General features: G+C 42.5%; 1 protein-coding gene across 4 annotated transcripts in view; it reads right to left on the bottom strand.

The window, feature by feature from the left end:
* Positions 1-18052, bottom strand: part of mib1 (MIB E3 ubiquitin protein ligase 1) — a 62049-nt gene that overhangs the window by 33735 nt on the left and 10262 nt on the right. For all 4 annotated transcript variants that reach the window (XM_049598477.1, XM_049598478.1, XM_049598479.1 and 1 more), the window contains exons 4-12: positions 16029-16133; positions 14915-14981; positions 14274-14478; positions 13113-13296; positions 11690-11834; positions 11433-11566; positions 10477-10584; positions 10117-10314; positions 9830-9981 (exon numbers count right to left, since the gene is read on the bottom strand). In XM_049598477.1, the coding sequence (XP_049454434.1) occupies positions 9830-9981; positions 10117-10314; positions 10477-10584; positions 11433-11566; positions 11690-11834; positions 13113-13296; positions 14274-14478; positions 14915-14981; positions 16029-16133 (1298 nt within the window). The remainder of the gene's footprint in view (positions 1-9829; positions 9982-10116; positions 10315-10476; positions 10585-11432; positions 11567-11689; positions 11835-13112; positions 13297-14273; positions 14479-14914; positions 14982-16028; positions 16134-18052) is intronic.

Here is an 18052-nt window from a genome sequence, read left to right as displayed (position 1 = left end):
CATTAGCTATACTGTCTCTGGGCAGTCTCACTGCAGCAATATTCGCTGTAGGGAACTTACTGCTTTCTAAAACTGGCTGACTTGGCCAATAAAAACCTCTCATCCAAGATATGCCAACAATTCATTGGACAATTACGTAAGTTAGCATAAAATGATAGCAATCATGTTTTGATCTGTCAGCAGAGCGAGTTCAGCGCACCACTTTAGCCACCTACACCAACTATGGGCAAACGGTCACCTTGTGACATCGCCATATGAACAGGGCCTCCTTTCATTATTGGGTGATTTTACTGCATTACAGCCCTTGAAATTCAGCCAGCTGCAACTTAGAACCAACTTCAGCGAGCAGTGAGTGGTATGCTGGAGCTGCTCCTGACCATTAATACCATAATCTTTTCCAGTGCTCCCACATGGCTCAAGGGGGGGAAGGAAAGCAAGGTGAATTGGACCAAAACTCTGTCATTGTTGCTGGCTTTTTTTTTTAACATGCAACTGAAAGAGCAGGAAATAGTTGCTGAGGAGGCAAAATGAAGAGGGACTGAGGTTGCTGCTGCTGCTGCTGCTGCCACAAGCTGCCTCTATCCTACTGCTGTATCATATGGCTTCCGTGTTAACAATCTTGTGTGTTTAACTATGACTGCCCTCCCTTTATGCCGCTGCCCTTATCCGCACCCCCACCCCACATCAACCCGGCTGCCCCGTGCTCCCCTCCCTTCCCCTGATTCCTGCTCTCATTGTTCACGTTTGCTATGCTTGCCAAATGCTTTGCTGGGCTGCATGGCAGTCAGATTAGACCATCAAAAAGTGACAATGCAGGATCAGAGTCAACTCTGGCCTGTCAGCTGATTCCAATTGTTGACTGCTTCAAACAAATAAAGGCAACAGAATATGGACAGAGGCACAGAGAGAGATGAAGCGAGGGGGGAGGTGGGGAGTAGTTTGCATGGCTAGCTATTCATATCTAGCACTTTCACCTATTCTGACCCCCTCTCTGGCCTGTGCTTGGATCATAGACAATCCCTGTACCAGTTTTAGCTCAGGTTTACGTCTCTTTAAACCCCTTTAATATAGACACACTGCATATACTGTATTTTTTCCCCTTGCATTTTGGCTCTCACTTAAAAAAGACACATTAAAAAAATAATTAAAATAAACGTGGAGCAAATTAGACTATTATCACAAGCCAGTAAACCATCTCTGCATTATCATAACTATTTGATTTCTGATGAACAAATTATAAACTTCCAAACCTACACTGCTAACAGCCATCCTAGGATGAAACCGCACAACTAAACAGATACACTACCTGCATTATTAAATTGCTTCTTAATAAAATTAGATTTTATTCCCCTTAATTACAATGCTGTTAGATGCGTCAGCCTGGGATGTATCAGTGCCTACAAAATTTCTCCCGCAGTGGAGCAATGACAAAGTGTACGTATGCCACTGTAGTACGACAGCTCTATTGTAATGAAATACAAGACACTTCATTCTGAACTGATTAATATGCTTAGTGTGGGGCTGACTAACTCTATTCCCCTTCAATGAAAGAAATATTTAAGATGAGGTGACGCGACTGTCTGATACCAGCACTGACAATCTCCATTCTTTTTACCCGAGTTTATCGACATTGCTTGAAACATACTCAAGTCATACACAAATAATAGTTTGTATGCTATAAATATTTCTCCTTGTTTCACTCTGATAACATTGGACTTGATGTATCGAAAATAAAACAAAAGTGAGACTTAAATTTCCTGAACAGAAAGCTACACCTTAGTACAGATCCAAAATACAAAAATCTTTTTTTTTAATGTTTTTGGAGGAGAGAATCACAATGGAAGCTGCATTTCTAGGCTCCAGTTTTCAGTTTTTGCCACCACTCAGAGCCATCTGCATGATATTCTGTCTAGCTCTCTTTTCTGTCAAGACATCAGAGGCGTGTAGGAGTGCATGGCTTGCACTGCATGTTTCTCCCAGGCCCTCAATAGAAACGACCTGCTGTCTGAGTGACAAACACAGCAGATGCTGACATTATCAAATGCTCAGTGCCTGTCGCCCCCCCTGCTTTTTGCCCTGTTATGGCCCTCAGACGAGGTGAGCAGCCTGGCCACCTGACTCTGAGTGACTGAGTGTGTGTAAGTGAGCAAGCATGAATGTGCATGTGTATGTTACAAATAGACCTGCCTCTGGTGTGCCATATCAAGCTGGCCCTATATTGACCTCCATCCTGTCTACAAGCAGTGCCGTGTATCACTCAGCTGTCGTTGGCCACTCTGAGAAGCTCATTTGTGCCTTGGCAGAAAAGTCAATAATTAGAACAGCTGACCTATGTTTCATATTCCCCTTACAAAATGGTGTCAAAGGAACATTTATTACGATTAATGACAATGATAGCTGAAAAAAGGCCACATAAATGTCACTTAACTGTATCTTCATGCAAAGATTGAGTGGAAATTATCACAGAACAAAGTAAAGAAAGACAGCTACACTACACTTGGCTAAAATGTGGTAAAATAGTGGTTAACTGAGCTTATGATTGATTACAACTACCATCAGCTTTAGGCACACATACATACAAATACAATCAAAGTTCTTCATGTGTGCTACTGTGATCATTTTTGGTAAAAGCACAAGGATCAATTTTTGCTGAAAATGTTACAATACTGTACTTCTGTAGAGCCCCGAAAGAGACATAAAATAATCTGCCCTCAGTCACTGTTCAAACAGTACCCTCTACACTACAAATCAGTCTCTAGGACTTAAATGACTGGTTTAAATTAATGTTGTGACTTGACACCCCAGAGTGCTGCTGTAGGAGCATGAGCGAGAGAGCTTGTGTATGTGGTTATGCCTCTGCATTTGTCTGTTGGCCGTCTCGGTGACCGCAGCGGCAGCGTGCTTGCAGCAGGTCCCATCTGTCAGAGCCTGTAATTGCTTCATGACTCCAGGACATTTGACTCAAGTGCACTGCCACAGATTATTATTATCCTTTTCTCAGGGAACAATTTTTCTCACTCTCTGGGAGGGGGCAAGCATAAAACTTAAAAAGATAGCGAGCAGGATAAATAGACTGCCTGGGAGGCAGCAAAGGAGAAAGTTAGGTAAGGTTGATCAACTGTACCTATGTGTTATTGGTGTGGTGGTAAATGGGGTGCAGTGTGCTAAATGTAATGTGTGTCACACGGAGTGGGTGAAGGTGAACAGGCACGAGAAAAAGCAGGGGAGAGGAGGAGACAGCATTGTCCATTTCAACTAGTGGACATGGTGTGATGAGCCACATCTCAGGTGTTAATAAGGTGTTTAAATGCAACATGGCCTTTCTCTGCTTAATGTTTCTCTGGCTCTTTCTGGATAAAACCTGACTGCAGCAGGGCCTCTGAGACACTTCACTTCACTTCACAGCAGTTTACATGTCTGTCTCTGAAACGGTGACTCCACAATGCTTTGCTAAAGCTGGTAAAATGGAACCAAATCACCTCTTGAATGGATTTGGTCCCCTTCAACCAGCTGTAGCTATGCTTTGATGACTACAGGAGCTCCTTTTGCTGTGATGCCTTCAACACAATCACTGTCATGGCGGCGGACCACCTCTTAACGATGACTGGCTTGTGGCTTTCCTCTACCGACAACATCTGAAGAGTTCAGTAACTGTCATGTTCAATGCTACACCTGTCTCATTTTTGACCAATAAAGAAACCGATCCCAGCTTCAAAACTTTGGTATGGTCCACTTTCCTGACTGAGTGTTACCTCTCTGCCTCCAACGGGATTGATATTCTGAACACACTATCAATGGCTGTTTCAAAAATAGCAGGAGGGCGGACGTGCAGCGCGCGCTATTTCAGAAACACAGCACTCACATGTCTGTGTGAAAATGTACGGCTGTCTCGCAAAGACACCTTCTAAACTGGACGCTAATAGTCAATTACACTGTGGGTGGGATTAAGCAAAAGAAAAAAAAATACAGGAGCTCAGCACGGGCACAACAGCACTGTTAAAAGATCTAAAGAATGAGAGGGCAAGAAATTAAAAGGGGGCAATATATAGCTGTTTAGAGGCTGTACAACACACACAAACACACACACAAACTCTTTTTGGCTTCTTTCCCCTGTAGCCTCCTGCAGTGATGTTGGACAAGCTGGGGTAGATGAGAGCCAGATGCTCTAGAGAGGACAGGAGCTGAACGCACAAATCACAGACTGCTCGCAAACAGTTACAGTCTCACACATTCACTTTCTGTTACTGCAGAACAGGCAGATCGAACCAAACTCCCTTCATGCTGTGTCTCCTGACCACCTTCCTTTCCTAGTCTCTTTATTTCCTTTGCCTTCCTAATTTGGTGCTTAACGCTATGTCAAACTGACCTTTTGTAAAGCTCAGAAAATAGAAAAAAAAACAATCCTGAATTATCTGTTCCGAAATGGATCTAAAAGCTGTAATTTATCAATTTTTTTCTCATTACTCAAACTGATTTGAGCTGTGGGTATTCAAATCATTTATTAAATTAATTGTAAATAGCACTGCATTCTGCATTTCTTTTGAATTTAAAGTGTTTTCCATTGGACCAATAACCATGAAATCTATTTGGGTAATGTAAGAGGCACTAGCTTACTCAATTACGGTAGTCTGACTTGATTAGCCTAGTCTGAAATGAGCAAGAGAGAGGGTGAAACACCTAATTCAATCATTGGCAGCCATGAAGAACAGCAGCAGCAAGCCCCTAGACATGCAAACATTTGACCCATTTCGCAGATTTGTCTCTGTGGGCCCACAACACTATTTTCTATCTAATTGTAATCTCTGTTACAATACCACCATTATGGTGCTGCCTATTAGTACTGACATTATATTGGGAATACAGTATTTTGCAGCTCAGTGTGAATGATTGCAAAGCCCTTGATTACCATATGGGGTTTGCCTGTATGTTGCCGTATTAAAAGAAAGCTGAGCACTATATGAGAGAGAGAGGAGGGCAAATATTACAAGGAGGTGACACGTAAAAGGGTACAGACCGCCGCTGCAGGGCTTGTTTGGAGCCCGTTTATGAGTCATGGGCTATTAATCGTATTGTTTACAGTATTGTAGCAGCTACTGGCTTCGAGCAGCCCGAGGGAAAGACACAGAGACGAGCCAGGCTCCCCTTGCAGGCTCGGGCTGCGGTAAACACACGCAGGGAGAAAACACAACGTGGATGTCCGAGAAAAACCCTTTCCTGGACACGTTACTACTGGTTAACAGCACTTTCGATTTAGTGGCAACTGTAAAACTTAACAACTAGGTCTAATTTATGAGGAAACGCCTTTACACTGTGTAGTGGTGTGCGTGTGAGTAATGAACGAGGTGAAATATAGTAAAACTCCCCGGTTCCTGCCGCACCCCTGTTGGTAGAGTTGATTTGTCTCTGTATTTGGGACTCCAAGTTGAAAGATTCATCTGTCACCCACAGGGTTCTTCCTATGTGTCTTCCTCAATCTTCTTTCCACCGCTGGAAGACCCACGCGCGCTCTTAAAACATCCAGACACATAACACACTTACACACACACACCGGGGACTCTGACGCACTCTCTACTTGATGCCCAAAAGCTAGCATTTGATGTTGATAACTTACATCACTTACAAGGAAAAGCCTAACAGAAGCTGAGGTTTTTTTTCTTATTTAACATGAGTGGTATTGTAATTGTGCTGATGAGGAATTATAGATTAGACTTGTTTAAGCGACGTACGCCAGGACATTCTGTGCTGGTGCTCAATCTAAACATGAGGAGGGAGAGCGGACCTACTATCAGGAAACAATAATAACATCAATCATTAACTAGAGGGGCTACATATCACATCCTTCATCCGAGGGGCTTCCGATCAACTTCCAACTCCAAGCACTTCTTCATGACAGTCGTCCAAGGCACTTTTTTGAAATATGATTCTATGGTAGGAATTCCTCTAAGCACTCAATCGAAACAACTGCCTCTCCACTAAAAACACACCAGACAAGGTACTTTCATTTCAACCTAGGGAGAGATTTTCGAGGGCTTTAGGACTTGTGGACTGTCTCCCCGATATTGCAGGAGCTCGAGCGTGAAATAAAAGTAAATGGGCAGACTGGAGAAGGCGACATATATCTTCGTTTCTCTGAAGGCAAGGGGACAGAGCGTGGACTGAAGCAAGCAACGCACACACAACACAACAAGAGCCCTGATATAGAAAATACTGTACTCCAGCACTTTTCACCGCTAAATCAATGAGTCCTGCAGCGGACCACCTTTCTGCTCTTTACATTCTGACACTGGTTTACATGTACGCTTCGCACACCCATCGCATTTTAATATTTATAATGCAAACAATTTTGTTTACGCTGTGCCAGTCAGTGACCTTGCCTAAATAAGTTTACCATTATTCATGAAAATTTAAAAGCTGTGCAATAAAAGACAACACAGTAGCCTCGTAAGATTTCTTCCCTCACCGACTACAAAGTCTGCTGCTGACCATATGGCCAATTTTGTGTGTTGTGTGTGTTTGATTTTTATATTTTTCTGTCACTTATTGGGTATAATTTGAAAAGATTTAAAACGTGGATTTATCAGATAGACCCTTATCTATATAGTTACATTTAATTATAGACTTTCAGGGATCATCAACTCTGGAATGACCTGCTGAAGGAGATCGGGCGAGCTAGTTCTGTATCTTTTTAAATGAAAAATCAATAAATAAAAAGAGGAAAACACATAATTGTAGACTTCCTTTAATTATTTTAAACTCTTTATGTCTATCTGCACATTTGTTTCTGTTCATATATACAGACGTTATTATTTGTTCATTTTTATTTCCACATAATTTGATATTTTTATAAAGCGATGCAATTTAAGTGCTATGTTCTTGAAAAATCCTTAATAATCATTGAATAATAACTTAATAATTGTTATTATATTTAAAGAAAATAAATCCTTTACCCACAATCTGAATTTTATTTAACTATTTGCCCATACAATTGAAACAACTAATTTTAGCCTTGATAAGCAATAATTTCTGTTTTTATGTAATTATTCTTTATGTCGAAGTCAATCTACAAATCAGTTGGTGACTGTACAACACAGGAAACAGGCCCTGGCTTTAAACAATCTATTCTGCAGTGTGCCAGAGGTGGAGGGCTGGGTCTGGCCAGGCTTGTGGCAGGTGGCAGGTGTTCCACAGTCCTCTGACCTCAATTCCATTTGTCCTCATGCCAAATGAATGAATGCCAGTGAAGGGGAATGACATTTAGCCTGGGATAACCACGCTTATGCGCAACCATACAAGTACACACCGAAAGCGCTCGGCACGGGAGGCAGCTGTTAACTTCTCTAGAAATCGCTTCAGACTATAACACTGACCCTGTACCGTCAATGTCCATCAATTTAAGAGACCCCGGATGATCAACTTGATACAGACAGCCGTCTCACTGAGCCATCTTTAATACGCTCATGGTTGAGAGACAGGAATAAAGAAGCCAAGAGTGGAGCAGTAACCTCCTACAGCCAGAAATAGCTATGGCCAAGGACAAGGCGAACTGCTGCTGCTGCTGCACAGGCCAGCCGCTTTAGGCCAGCCTCTGCTCACAACACACGGTGACGGACCAGCGTAACACTAAAAAGAAACAACAAATGAACTTCAAGGGCTATTAACTACACTAATAAAAAAAAGTCAACGTAAGACAGATGCTTTCAAGGCCTCAAAGGTAGTCTAATGTCAATTTGAGACCATACCATCTGCTGGGGAGATGGATGAAGCCTATAGGCCCGCTTCAAACTTCAATCAATGTCAAACTAAATTGAAAAATCCCAAAGTAAATTTTATAGCAGGATAAAATGTGATCAGTGATCTGCTGGAATTAAACTTCATTTAGGTTTCATGGTTTTAAACTAATTTTAAATTGAAGTGGAATCTGTGGAAGAATTTCTAAATATCCACACAGAGTGGCTGATTTATTCTAGATTTAGAACCGCTTTCAACTTTTGGAGAATTTTAAGGGGAAACATCCCAAAAGACTGCAGTAGTGTATTACATAACATGTTTGGGAGACACTGCAAAAAGATGATTAATCTGTGACTTTGATTTATACGTTTTGCATATTTTCCTTGGAACACATTCAACTACACGATAAAATAAATCATGACTGGAAATTGATATTTACATCACATACACCAATTTGTGAGATAAATAAAGATTCTGAAGTGCCGTGCTTTTATAGACTCCTGATGCCAGGACAGGAAGCTCTGCCAGTTAATCAAAGTTTATATTTGTTCATGTTTGTGACGGAACATAATCCATCTCCTGGTTTAGGCCTGTGGGTGATGAGTGGAGCTGTAAAGGTTTGCGTCAAGGTCTGGTGGTAACAGTCCAGTGCACGCAGCCGCACAAAGAATGCACAGTGTGTATACTGATGCACACAATGCAAAACCAAAATTCATAGGTGCAAGTGCTGCCCAGAAACTTTTAGCCATACGCTGTTAGCAACATATGCTGACAGTAGCACAAGCGAATTAGCATGTGAATCAGTTACACTATGGCAAGCAGAAATCAAAAACCAGAGCTGCAGGTTTCTGTTCATCTACAACACTGGAGAAAGAGTTGTGTATAAGACGAGGGAAATGTGTTGACGTTGCTCCACCGTTGTAGGGTATGTGAATGTAAATACATCCAACATACTAACGCACATTTGACATCATCACCTAGAAGTGCCAGGGTGATAAATGTTTGGGCGCTTTAAGTGTTTAAATTCAGTCATGGTGGAACGAAGCTTTAATTTCTAATATTCTATCTATTTTGTTTTTTTTACATTTCACAATGTGACCGATGCTTTTCAGTTGTATAGCCTATTGTGACCTGTTGTTCCCTTTTGAAAAAGCATTCAGTGTTTGTACAGTGTAATTAAAAAATATTAATGTTCCTTATTTTTATCATGAAAATAGTTATCATAGAAACCAAAGTTGTCAGTGGGTAAAACCAGCAGGAGGATTCTGTCTGTCTTTAACACTTGCACTACTGTCTGTTCATAATAAATGAAAAGAAACATATCCTTGGCCATCGTTTTTTTCTCCTGTACCTAACTTGCACCAAACTGTGACCCCTAAACCGAGGTATGAACCGAACCGTGACTTCTGTGTACTGTTACACCACTTGTGATGAGCACACATCTTTCATTCCAATGGCGGATGATTAAGTAACGGATTAGTAGTAACAGATTAGTGATTCTGCCACCGGCCTCTGTCCTCTGGCTGCTACGAAGCAAAGCATGAAGTCTAGTGGTTTTAGTTTTGATTAATATTTTCAAAGGTTTGACGTGGCTTGATCATAGCAACGCTCTGAAATGTTCTTTCCCCTGAGTTAAAGCAGTTTAAATTGAACTGAAATGGATATTCAGAACCAAATTCTGCATCAGCTGAGTTATTATTTAATACTCAAGTCTAACTAATCCAAACATGGCTAGTCTAGTCTGGTACAATCTCTAGGTGCCACTAATCTGATTTCTGAAGATATGATTTCCACAGTTTTTACTGCACTGTGTGAGCCCTCTCTTTTACAATGACGGAGTTTTGTGCATAAATGCTGAATCATTCAGGAAGGAATCAGAATGCGCCAAATGAATAATAATTCTTTCTCACCTTTGTCATTATCTATGAATTCGCTGTGTTGACAGTATGGGGATTCAGCATGTCTGTATCTCATCTACTGAATGACATTTATTGAGATCTTACGGACACTGTTTCACAGATTCCACTTCAACATGCCCTGGTCCCTTGTAGACACCAAGCAGGTGTGACATCTAACAGGAGAACAGGACAGTGTCTCATACCTGGGGTTTCCTCGCAGGGCAGCATGATGCAAGGCATTGAAGCCGTTATTGTTGGTGATAGTGACATCAGCGCCGGCTTCCAGCAGCACTGACAGCATGTCATCTCTCTTCTTGCTGATGGCATCGTGCAGGGGTGTGTCCCCCTCTGAATCCTAAAAGGGAAACCTTGTGTTAGTCACTACTCTCGTACTAATCTGGGATTCAAACCCTGCCTGAGACGACCTCTCTACTCTCAAGTGTGTCACAAAGCATTTCTCAATACGTAAATAAATCGTAGTGATAGATACCTGGAGGCTGGGGTGGCAGCCAAAGTCCAGCAGGGTTTTGACCACCTGCAGGTGGCCTTTGTTGACAGCTATGTGTAATGGAGTCTGCCTTCGCTTGTTCCTGGCATTCAAGTCAGCACCGCCCCTCTGCAGCACCTCAATGACAGAGCCCTCATCACCAAAGGCTGCGTGGTGCACTGCCCGGTCTCCATCTTTGTCCTGAATATAATGACACACCCGCATAATGACTCAGTGTTATGTCTGTGAGTGCATTTTCTTTTCCTACATAGTGAAATGCACTTACATAGGCTAAGATGCCTTTGTGTTAAGTAAGAGTATAGGTGAGAGAGGAGAAATGTAGCAGTATTTAATTATACAAACCTCAGCTTCCAGGTCCACGTTATGTTTAAGCAGCAGCTTTAGGACATCTACGTGACCATTCTGACTGGCTGCCTGCATAGCGGTGTGTCCAGCACACTGCCCGTTCACCTGTCAACACATCAAGAGTGACAATACGGGTGCATGTCAGTTTCATGTTTCATGTTTAAATGTTCATCTACTGAATTAGCTCTTCACCTGAGGGGCTCAGAGATTGGTGAGGGTGTGTTTAAGCGTTTGTATGTGTGCGTGTGCATGTACGGCTGTGTGTGCATGTTTCATCACCAACTGCAGCACTGCAAAAACTCAGAGCATAAATATTAATGTGGACTCCTTTGGGAGTCTCGAGACGTCTCTTGTCCTGGCAGGCGGATCACTTGGCCAAGCTCAGTGTGCTCAGCTTTAAGCAAATAATTCCACTGAAAGGCAGTAGGGCATCTGGCCAGCCTTCACCGCTGACACACACACTCATTCACTCTCTCTTGCTCTCTGAGTGAGGACAGTATTGCAGACTTGACGTAACCAGCTCTCATAACCTAAACAGGGCGCAGTCTGCTGTCTTGTGGCAAACAGGTGTTTTCCTTGGCCTTTAGCCTGTGTCAGAACGCAATCTGCAGCCACACTGGGTTTGTAGATCTCGGCTTGATTTTAAGAGTGAATCTGGTCTGTGCTGCAGTGCACACCAATGCTCCTTGGTCTCTCCTCTGGGCCCAGCCTTAATGCTTTTCAGATTGAGAGAGGTGCAGGAGTGGGAGGATCTCAAAGCCCTTTCCTAGGAGACTCTCAGCTTCCTCAATATACTGAGAGCAGAGCCAAGCACAGCCAGGGATATTTCAGCTCCAATTATCAATGCACTCAGATCTTTCGTAAAGATAGAATGGCAAAATGAATTGATGCTCATCAAAAACCCATCTAGGAACTAGCAGCTCATATCAAAATGTTGTATGTTCAGCACTTACGTCCACATCAGGTCTCTTGAGAATGTCTTCTACCTTGGCCAGGTCTCCATTGGCTGCTGCCTTTACCAGCTCCTCGTTGATGTCTCCAGACTCCTGAGTCTCAAATAGTTTCTTCAGCAACTGAGACAGACGCTCTGGCCAAACAAGAAGATAACATCAGTAAGTGACTGCATGTAGGTGTCAGAGAACAGGGAGAAGTGAGGACAAAAAGCTAAGATGACACTCTCTCTATGTCAGTAGTGCTTGTTCATACACACCTCCGGAGGCGTTGCTGACAGCCGAGCCAGAGGGCGCAATCTTGGTGACAGCGGCAGGATTGTACGTCCAAGAAGTTCCACAAACCTCGACCTTCAGGTCACTGTCAGAGTAGATCTGCTGCACACGGCCCACCTTGCCAAGGGTCTGTTGGTAAATGTTGCGACAAATTCATTAGAGTATGGAGGGCTGGTGTCTTTGGGCTACACTCTGTGTAACAGAGCCTGTAAGTGGCAGGAGAAAGATGGAGAGAGATTGTTAGAAAGAGCAAAAAATGAGAGAGGAGGGAGGAAAGGATAAAGAGGAGAAAACACCAGCTCAACACAGCAATTGTCCTGCTCACAGCAGAAACAGGGCCTGCTGCAAAATAAAAACAGACAGAAAAAACTAAATATTACAGATTTAAGCCGTGTTCTTGTTATTCAAGGACATTTACGCGTACGAGAAAAAAGATGAGAATAAGAGGAGACCCTTCTACTGGCTAGACTATTCTTCATCTATACAGGCAATACAGAGAGGACAGAGCAAAATGCTTTCCAATTTTGAATCATATCATCTCCATCTTGGCTATATGAGAAAGAGGCACTTTGAGTCTGTCGAGCCGGGTCTGGGGCTGTCCTGGAGGATGCCATCAATAACGGGGACTGCTGCAGTAGAAGCGGCAGCGAGCGACAAACAGCCGTGGTTAGTGATCAAAGCTACAACCCATCTCAGGGTTTTAAGGCTCATTAGCTGCTGAGGGGGGCCAGTTTGGCAGGGACAAGTGGCCATATTGGAGTAGACTGGCGTTACATAACCTAAGGCGTGCTGGGCACCAATGAACAAACTTCATAATAAGGGAAGAATAAAGTCGTGTCCAGACCAAACAAAGATAAATACGAAAAAATTGGCAGCAACACAGCCACAGGGTGATTTGAGGGGAGGAATCGTGTCTCTGCATGTTAGTAATCCTGCAACATTTCTTTCAAGAGGATGAGGGACTGGCACAGCTGAGTGTGAGGGGAACAGCAGAAAATTGCACACAGCTAGATGAATTGAGTCTAATTTATAGAAGGCTCTTGCATACAAATTGTGTACTTATGATGAGGTCCAAGTCAAATTCAGATAAAGAAAACACACATACACACATGCCTGGTGCCAATATCAACTACAAAGATTTTCTCACATTTTCTAGAACCAAAAATACCACCGGTTTTTCTTGGTCAGGTTTATATGAAATGATCCACTGGAGCTTGGTTTAGATGTGAAGACTGTTTGTCTCCGCACAACTCTACAGCTACAGTCCGGTGGGTAGTTTAATTTGACATTGTGCTACCCAGATAAATGAAATAAATCTATACAGATGCATTTCTAAAATTATTCTACATATTTCTGGAAATCATTCATGCGCAGTTTATGAGTGTGAACATCTTTCGAGACTCTTACAGGTAGCATCGCCTCAGCCCACTCTCCGTGGCCTCTTTGTAGCAGCTTGATGCGGTCGATGTCGTAGCAAATCTGGACCAGGTCTCCCACTAGGAACTGGGAACTGCCTCCCTCTGCACCGGCTGCTACTTCACCACTGCGTACTACATTGGCCTTTGTCAGCACTGCTGGGTTGAATGTCCATCTGAGGATACAGAAATTAATGCATTCAAGCAACTCTAATTCACCCAAAATTCATAAAACATGACATCGGACCAAGAATATACACATGGAATATTTGGGGATTTGAAAGCTACAATTAAGTAAACCAAACACATTTAAATGATCAGAGAGAGATTACATTTTTATGTTACTATTGTGATACTAGAAGCAGACTGAAAATTAGCACTTAAGGTGGAAATTAGGGCTGGGTCACTGGAAACAGACACGTTGTTTTGCTTTAACCTGTCATTATGATGTCAGTGTTGATTGCTATAGAATAAAGACAACATAGGCAATCAAATTGGTTCTCTGTTAGCCTCGCTTTCACTATGCAATTTTGTCTGCCACTAGGTACAATCTCACAGGAAAATGAAGGCTCAATTTATGGCGCAAAAGAAGTGCGTCAACCAAAAAAAAAACAGGAAGAGAATAGTGCTTTTATTTTACCATTAGCCACCGGTAGCCATTTCTAGATACCAAAGAGCATCAAGTTCTTTCGAGTTACTATACCCAGTAATGGAAATGGTGGACGGCGTAACAGCCGAAGTAACTGGGGAAAGTGTGGTACTTGTTCGGCTTTGAGGAAAACGAAAAGCAATCCAGTTGTCTATGCGACAGCGGCACTAACATGAATTCCACTTGAAAACACCAGGATGGGAAAAAGTTATTCTGTTTCCCCTTTGAGATGCAAAGAAGACCCACTTTTTAAATTACACAGTATTTAACTACTAATTGACCACAAATTTTTAAAGAGTCTCTTCTCTCAAGTGTTACAAGCCATCATTTCATCTCGTAGTGAAGATGTATATAAGTGTTCAGTGGCTTTTGACTGAGCTGAGGTGAAAGGGGTTATATAAAATTCAAATCATGGGAAACGACGGTAATGAGACGCAGAGATTTCATTAGTTCCACTTATTGGCAGCCAATAAAAAGATCCGAGCCAGTCCATTAGAGGCTCACCTGTTCCCACTGGGGTACTGGACGACAATATCGTGATCTTCATCGATGCCACATACTGTGCCGGTGGTAGTAAGCGTCTCGAACATGCCGTCAGTCCACCCGCCATGGCCATGTTGGAGGGACTGAACAATCTCTAGGTCTAAGTCGATGTTGACGAGGTCTCCAATCTGGAGACCGCCAGGATTTCTGTTCCCGTTCTGCTCACCTGGGAGATGAAGGTAAGGTTAAATACAGTCATAATAATATTTGCATTACTAAAAATGTTTTGAAAAATGGCGCTAGTTTTGCTCATCAAAAACAATCTGACTTTAATTCTGATAAAGCTGTAAAAATAGTCCTACAAAACACAAGTGCTGCAATCTATGAATAATGACACTATCAAACCAAATGAGGGATTTCTGCTGCAGAGTTGAATCCAGAGCAACGATTCGTTCCTGAAATTCTTGGAATACTGTAACTGCATGACCTGGGCCTGTTCTTGGCTTTGCAGCCAAGTGATTGTGCAGTGCTGCCATCTAGTGGCCAAACCCCATTAACTACAAGTAAAACTCCCCTAATGCCCTTGAATTCACTGCACCAGAACGACAGGTGAGAGAATTGGTGCAATAATGACGGTGGACACAGATTACGGGCTTACTTACCTAAAACCGGACAGTGGTCTCTGTAAAAAGAGCCTCCTTTTGCATCCTGGACACATTTCAGATCCGACTGAGAAGGAAAAGAGGAAAGGGGGTTAGATAATTACCCAGGGTACTTCCATTAGAGGAGGGGCATGATGATCATGAATAATGAAACAAAGAATTTACACACTTCAAGCTGTAGCGTCAGTGTAGTCGCCTGGAATACAAACAAAATCAGTGCCCTAAGGGTAAGGCAGGACAATGAAACACTACACTGCTACAAAGAGAAGGCTTCGTATCATTTGTGATGACTCAGATGCGCAGCCACTGTGGCAGAGTTAGAGGGCAGAGATGAGCATGAGGCAGAGCAAACATTCCTCTGAACTGATGGAACACTAAAGTCCTGAGTACAAGTCTCAACAAATTAATAACTCATGTCTATCCTACTGTATCCAGCCACTAAAGCACCTCTGATCTTATGAACAGATACATTACTGAACAGGCAAAGGTGTTGGCCTCGCATGCTGCATTTGGAACGTACCCTAACGTACAGCAGCTTTGCAGGATTTGATCACTGTCTTAAATAAGAAACAAAGTCACAATAAATCAGTCAAGATGGGGGGTCAAATCCGTGGTTTACTTAATCCAGAGGCAGATGCCATCCACTTTCCTATCAGCCTATTAAAATAACAAAGGACAAATCTGTTATACAACCGAGAAACCCGATTGGCCTCTTTCGTAAAAAGGCAAGGGAAGTCTCCACCAATCAGGGCGGTGCTTTTCATTTGAGACGCGTGTGTAGCTGTGCCTGCAACAACCCCTAGAGAATGCCCCCCTCCTCTAAAGTTGACCTCCATGTTCACTCTCTCCCCCTAAAAAGCAGAGGGAACAGCTTGCCTTTCTCATGCAGATACCTTCCCCTTCCAGCTGCCTCTACAATGGTCCCTTACTCATGCTTGCTGCGTGGCTCTCACAAAGGCCTGGCAGCGAAAGAAAGAGCCTCAGCCCTGCGGTCAAACACAAAAGCCACCTGACAGCTGATCTTTTGTGAGACTCTGTGTGTGTGTGTGTGTGTGTGTGTGTGTGTGTGTGTCTGACTGACTGAGCATGGGGGCCAGGATGGAAGTTTGCTCACCATTCCCTCAAAGCCAACTCTGTACAGGTTCTTGGCCCCATTGTCCCACAGTACGTAGGCAGCGCTGTGAGGGCTGGCTGCGCTCCAGTCCTGGATCTCTGTCACCTGTGGAGGAAGAGGAGGGATAGGATGAGAAAGATAGATAATGAGATATTGAAAGCAGATTATTTTGGGTGTTTAATCGTAATTTCATAAAAATTTTAGAGTGAAAAGGGTATCGACTGGCTGTTAATGAACATGAAGAGTTGGGCAAACTGTATGTGAAAATATATTATTGACCAGAAGGGGATCATTTTCATAGTGGGAGCTTTCAAGCAGGTAGTTTTCATCTTAAAACCTTATAATGATAGTGAATATGATACTTTATTGATCCCTGCAGGGAAATTATCTTTTCAAATTGAAGGTCAGGGTGAAGGTTGAACTACTGAACAGAAACCCTGGAGAGAAGTCAGTATTCCTTGCCTCACTCAAAGACAAGGAGATGTCAGCTAACACAAGTTAAACTTGGGTTGCAATAGTTACACGCGTTTAAATTCTTCTGCCCATAAACTCGCTACCAATTTGCACCCTCACACTGAGAGGTTTGTGTACCACTGTTTTCTAACACGGTGATAGAGGAGAACAAAAGTCACTGGCATGCTGATGTAGTAAATCTATACATAGCAGTGTCAGACGCTCTGTATGCTGCACTGTCACTGTGTTTTGACTTCAAGTTTTATTCCCTCACTACTGAGAAATATTAGGAGTGGGATTCATCAAGAACAAATTTGATTAGGTTCTGATTCTTGGGGTCGCAATTAGATTTGGTTTTAATTCTCCCTGCACTGCAATCATACAGTCAATGTTAAACCTTTTATTGTCTTATTTTTTTCCTCCAGTTGGGAATAGTTGTGAAATCTCCAAGAATGTTTTAATTAAACTTTTGCAACCATCGCTGAGTTTGTTTCCAAAGACAAACAAGACACAAGACAAAGGCGAGCCTCACTGAGTCAGGCCACAGCCAGGAACTGTAGAAAAACACTGTTTATCAGGACAAGGAACTTTTGACACGCTATTTTCGAACAAAATATGGTGCCACAGCTTTCAGAAGACTCCACTGATAAAAAATTAACAAAAATCAGTGTACACTTATCCAAATGCGATGAGCTGCTTCATCTTCAACTGAGTAAAGTCCTAAACATCACTAACTGTTATGTTTCCATCAGTCAGCATTCTGAGAAGGGCTCATCCATACTGGGATTATAGTATGCTTCAGTCAGCATGCAAAGCTCCAAAACATTTTGGAATATACAGTCAGTCAGTCCAAAGTTTTGATACAACAATTCTCGGCTCGCATTTTTTTCTTCCAGAATTTGGAAACAATGGTGTGGGAAATGCTCTTCACATAAACTCCTAGCACTTAAAATATTTTAGAAAGCACTTAATATGATTAAATAACCACATTCACCTTCTTCCTACAAAGATACAAAAACAAAGCTTTCATGTATAAATAAACCAGAAAAGTGCACTCAGTAGAGTGCACCTCAGCCAGGCGGTCATGTTCTGATGCAATGCAGCTGACAGAGCTTTTCGCGACCTCTCACAACAATAACAAAAATGGGGAATAATTAATTTTGTATCATGCCAAACTTTAGTGGATCATACCATATCAGGTATGAAATTAATCTGCAAATGCTCCAGGTCAAATTGAGACCAAACCCTTCTATGGATGTCAGTTTTTCAAGCCACGACAAAGGCCAAAATTTAGCCTGCAACAGACTAGGGAAGGCTTGTTGCTTTTAGCTGAGCCACTTACTGGAAATACGTTAAGTTCTATGCTTTTGTTGATCACTTGTGGCCCCTACCGGCCGGTAAAGCGGACTAAGGAGCCAGCGGTCACTGACAGTATAATACAGTTATTAAAACAGGCTTTTCAACCATTGTGAATCACTGCAAACATGAGAGGTCCTTGAGCATTCAGTCGTAAATCTACACACAAAATATTAGGCTGATTGGTCCAGTAATATGCAAGATTAGCTGCGGAC

Source organism: Epinephelus fuscoguttatus, linkage group LG15, assembly GCF_011397635.1.
Source record: "Epinephelus fuscoguttatus linkage group LG15, E.fuscoguttatus.final_Chr_v1".
NCBI lineage: Eukaryota > Metazoa > Chordata > Actinopteri > Perciformes > Serranidae > Epinephelus > Epinephelus fuscoguttatus.
Note: the sequence above shows the minus strand (reverse complement) of the source record. Positions and strands in the feature narration are given on the sequence as shown.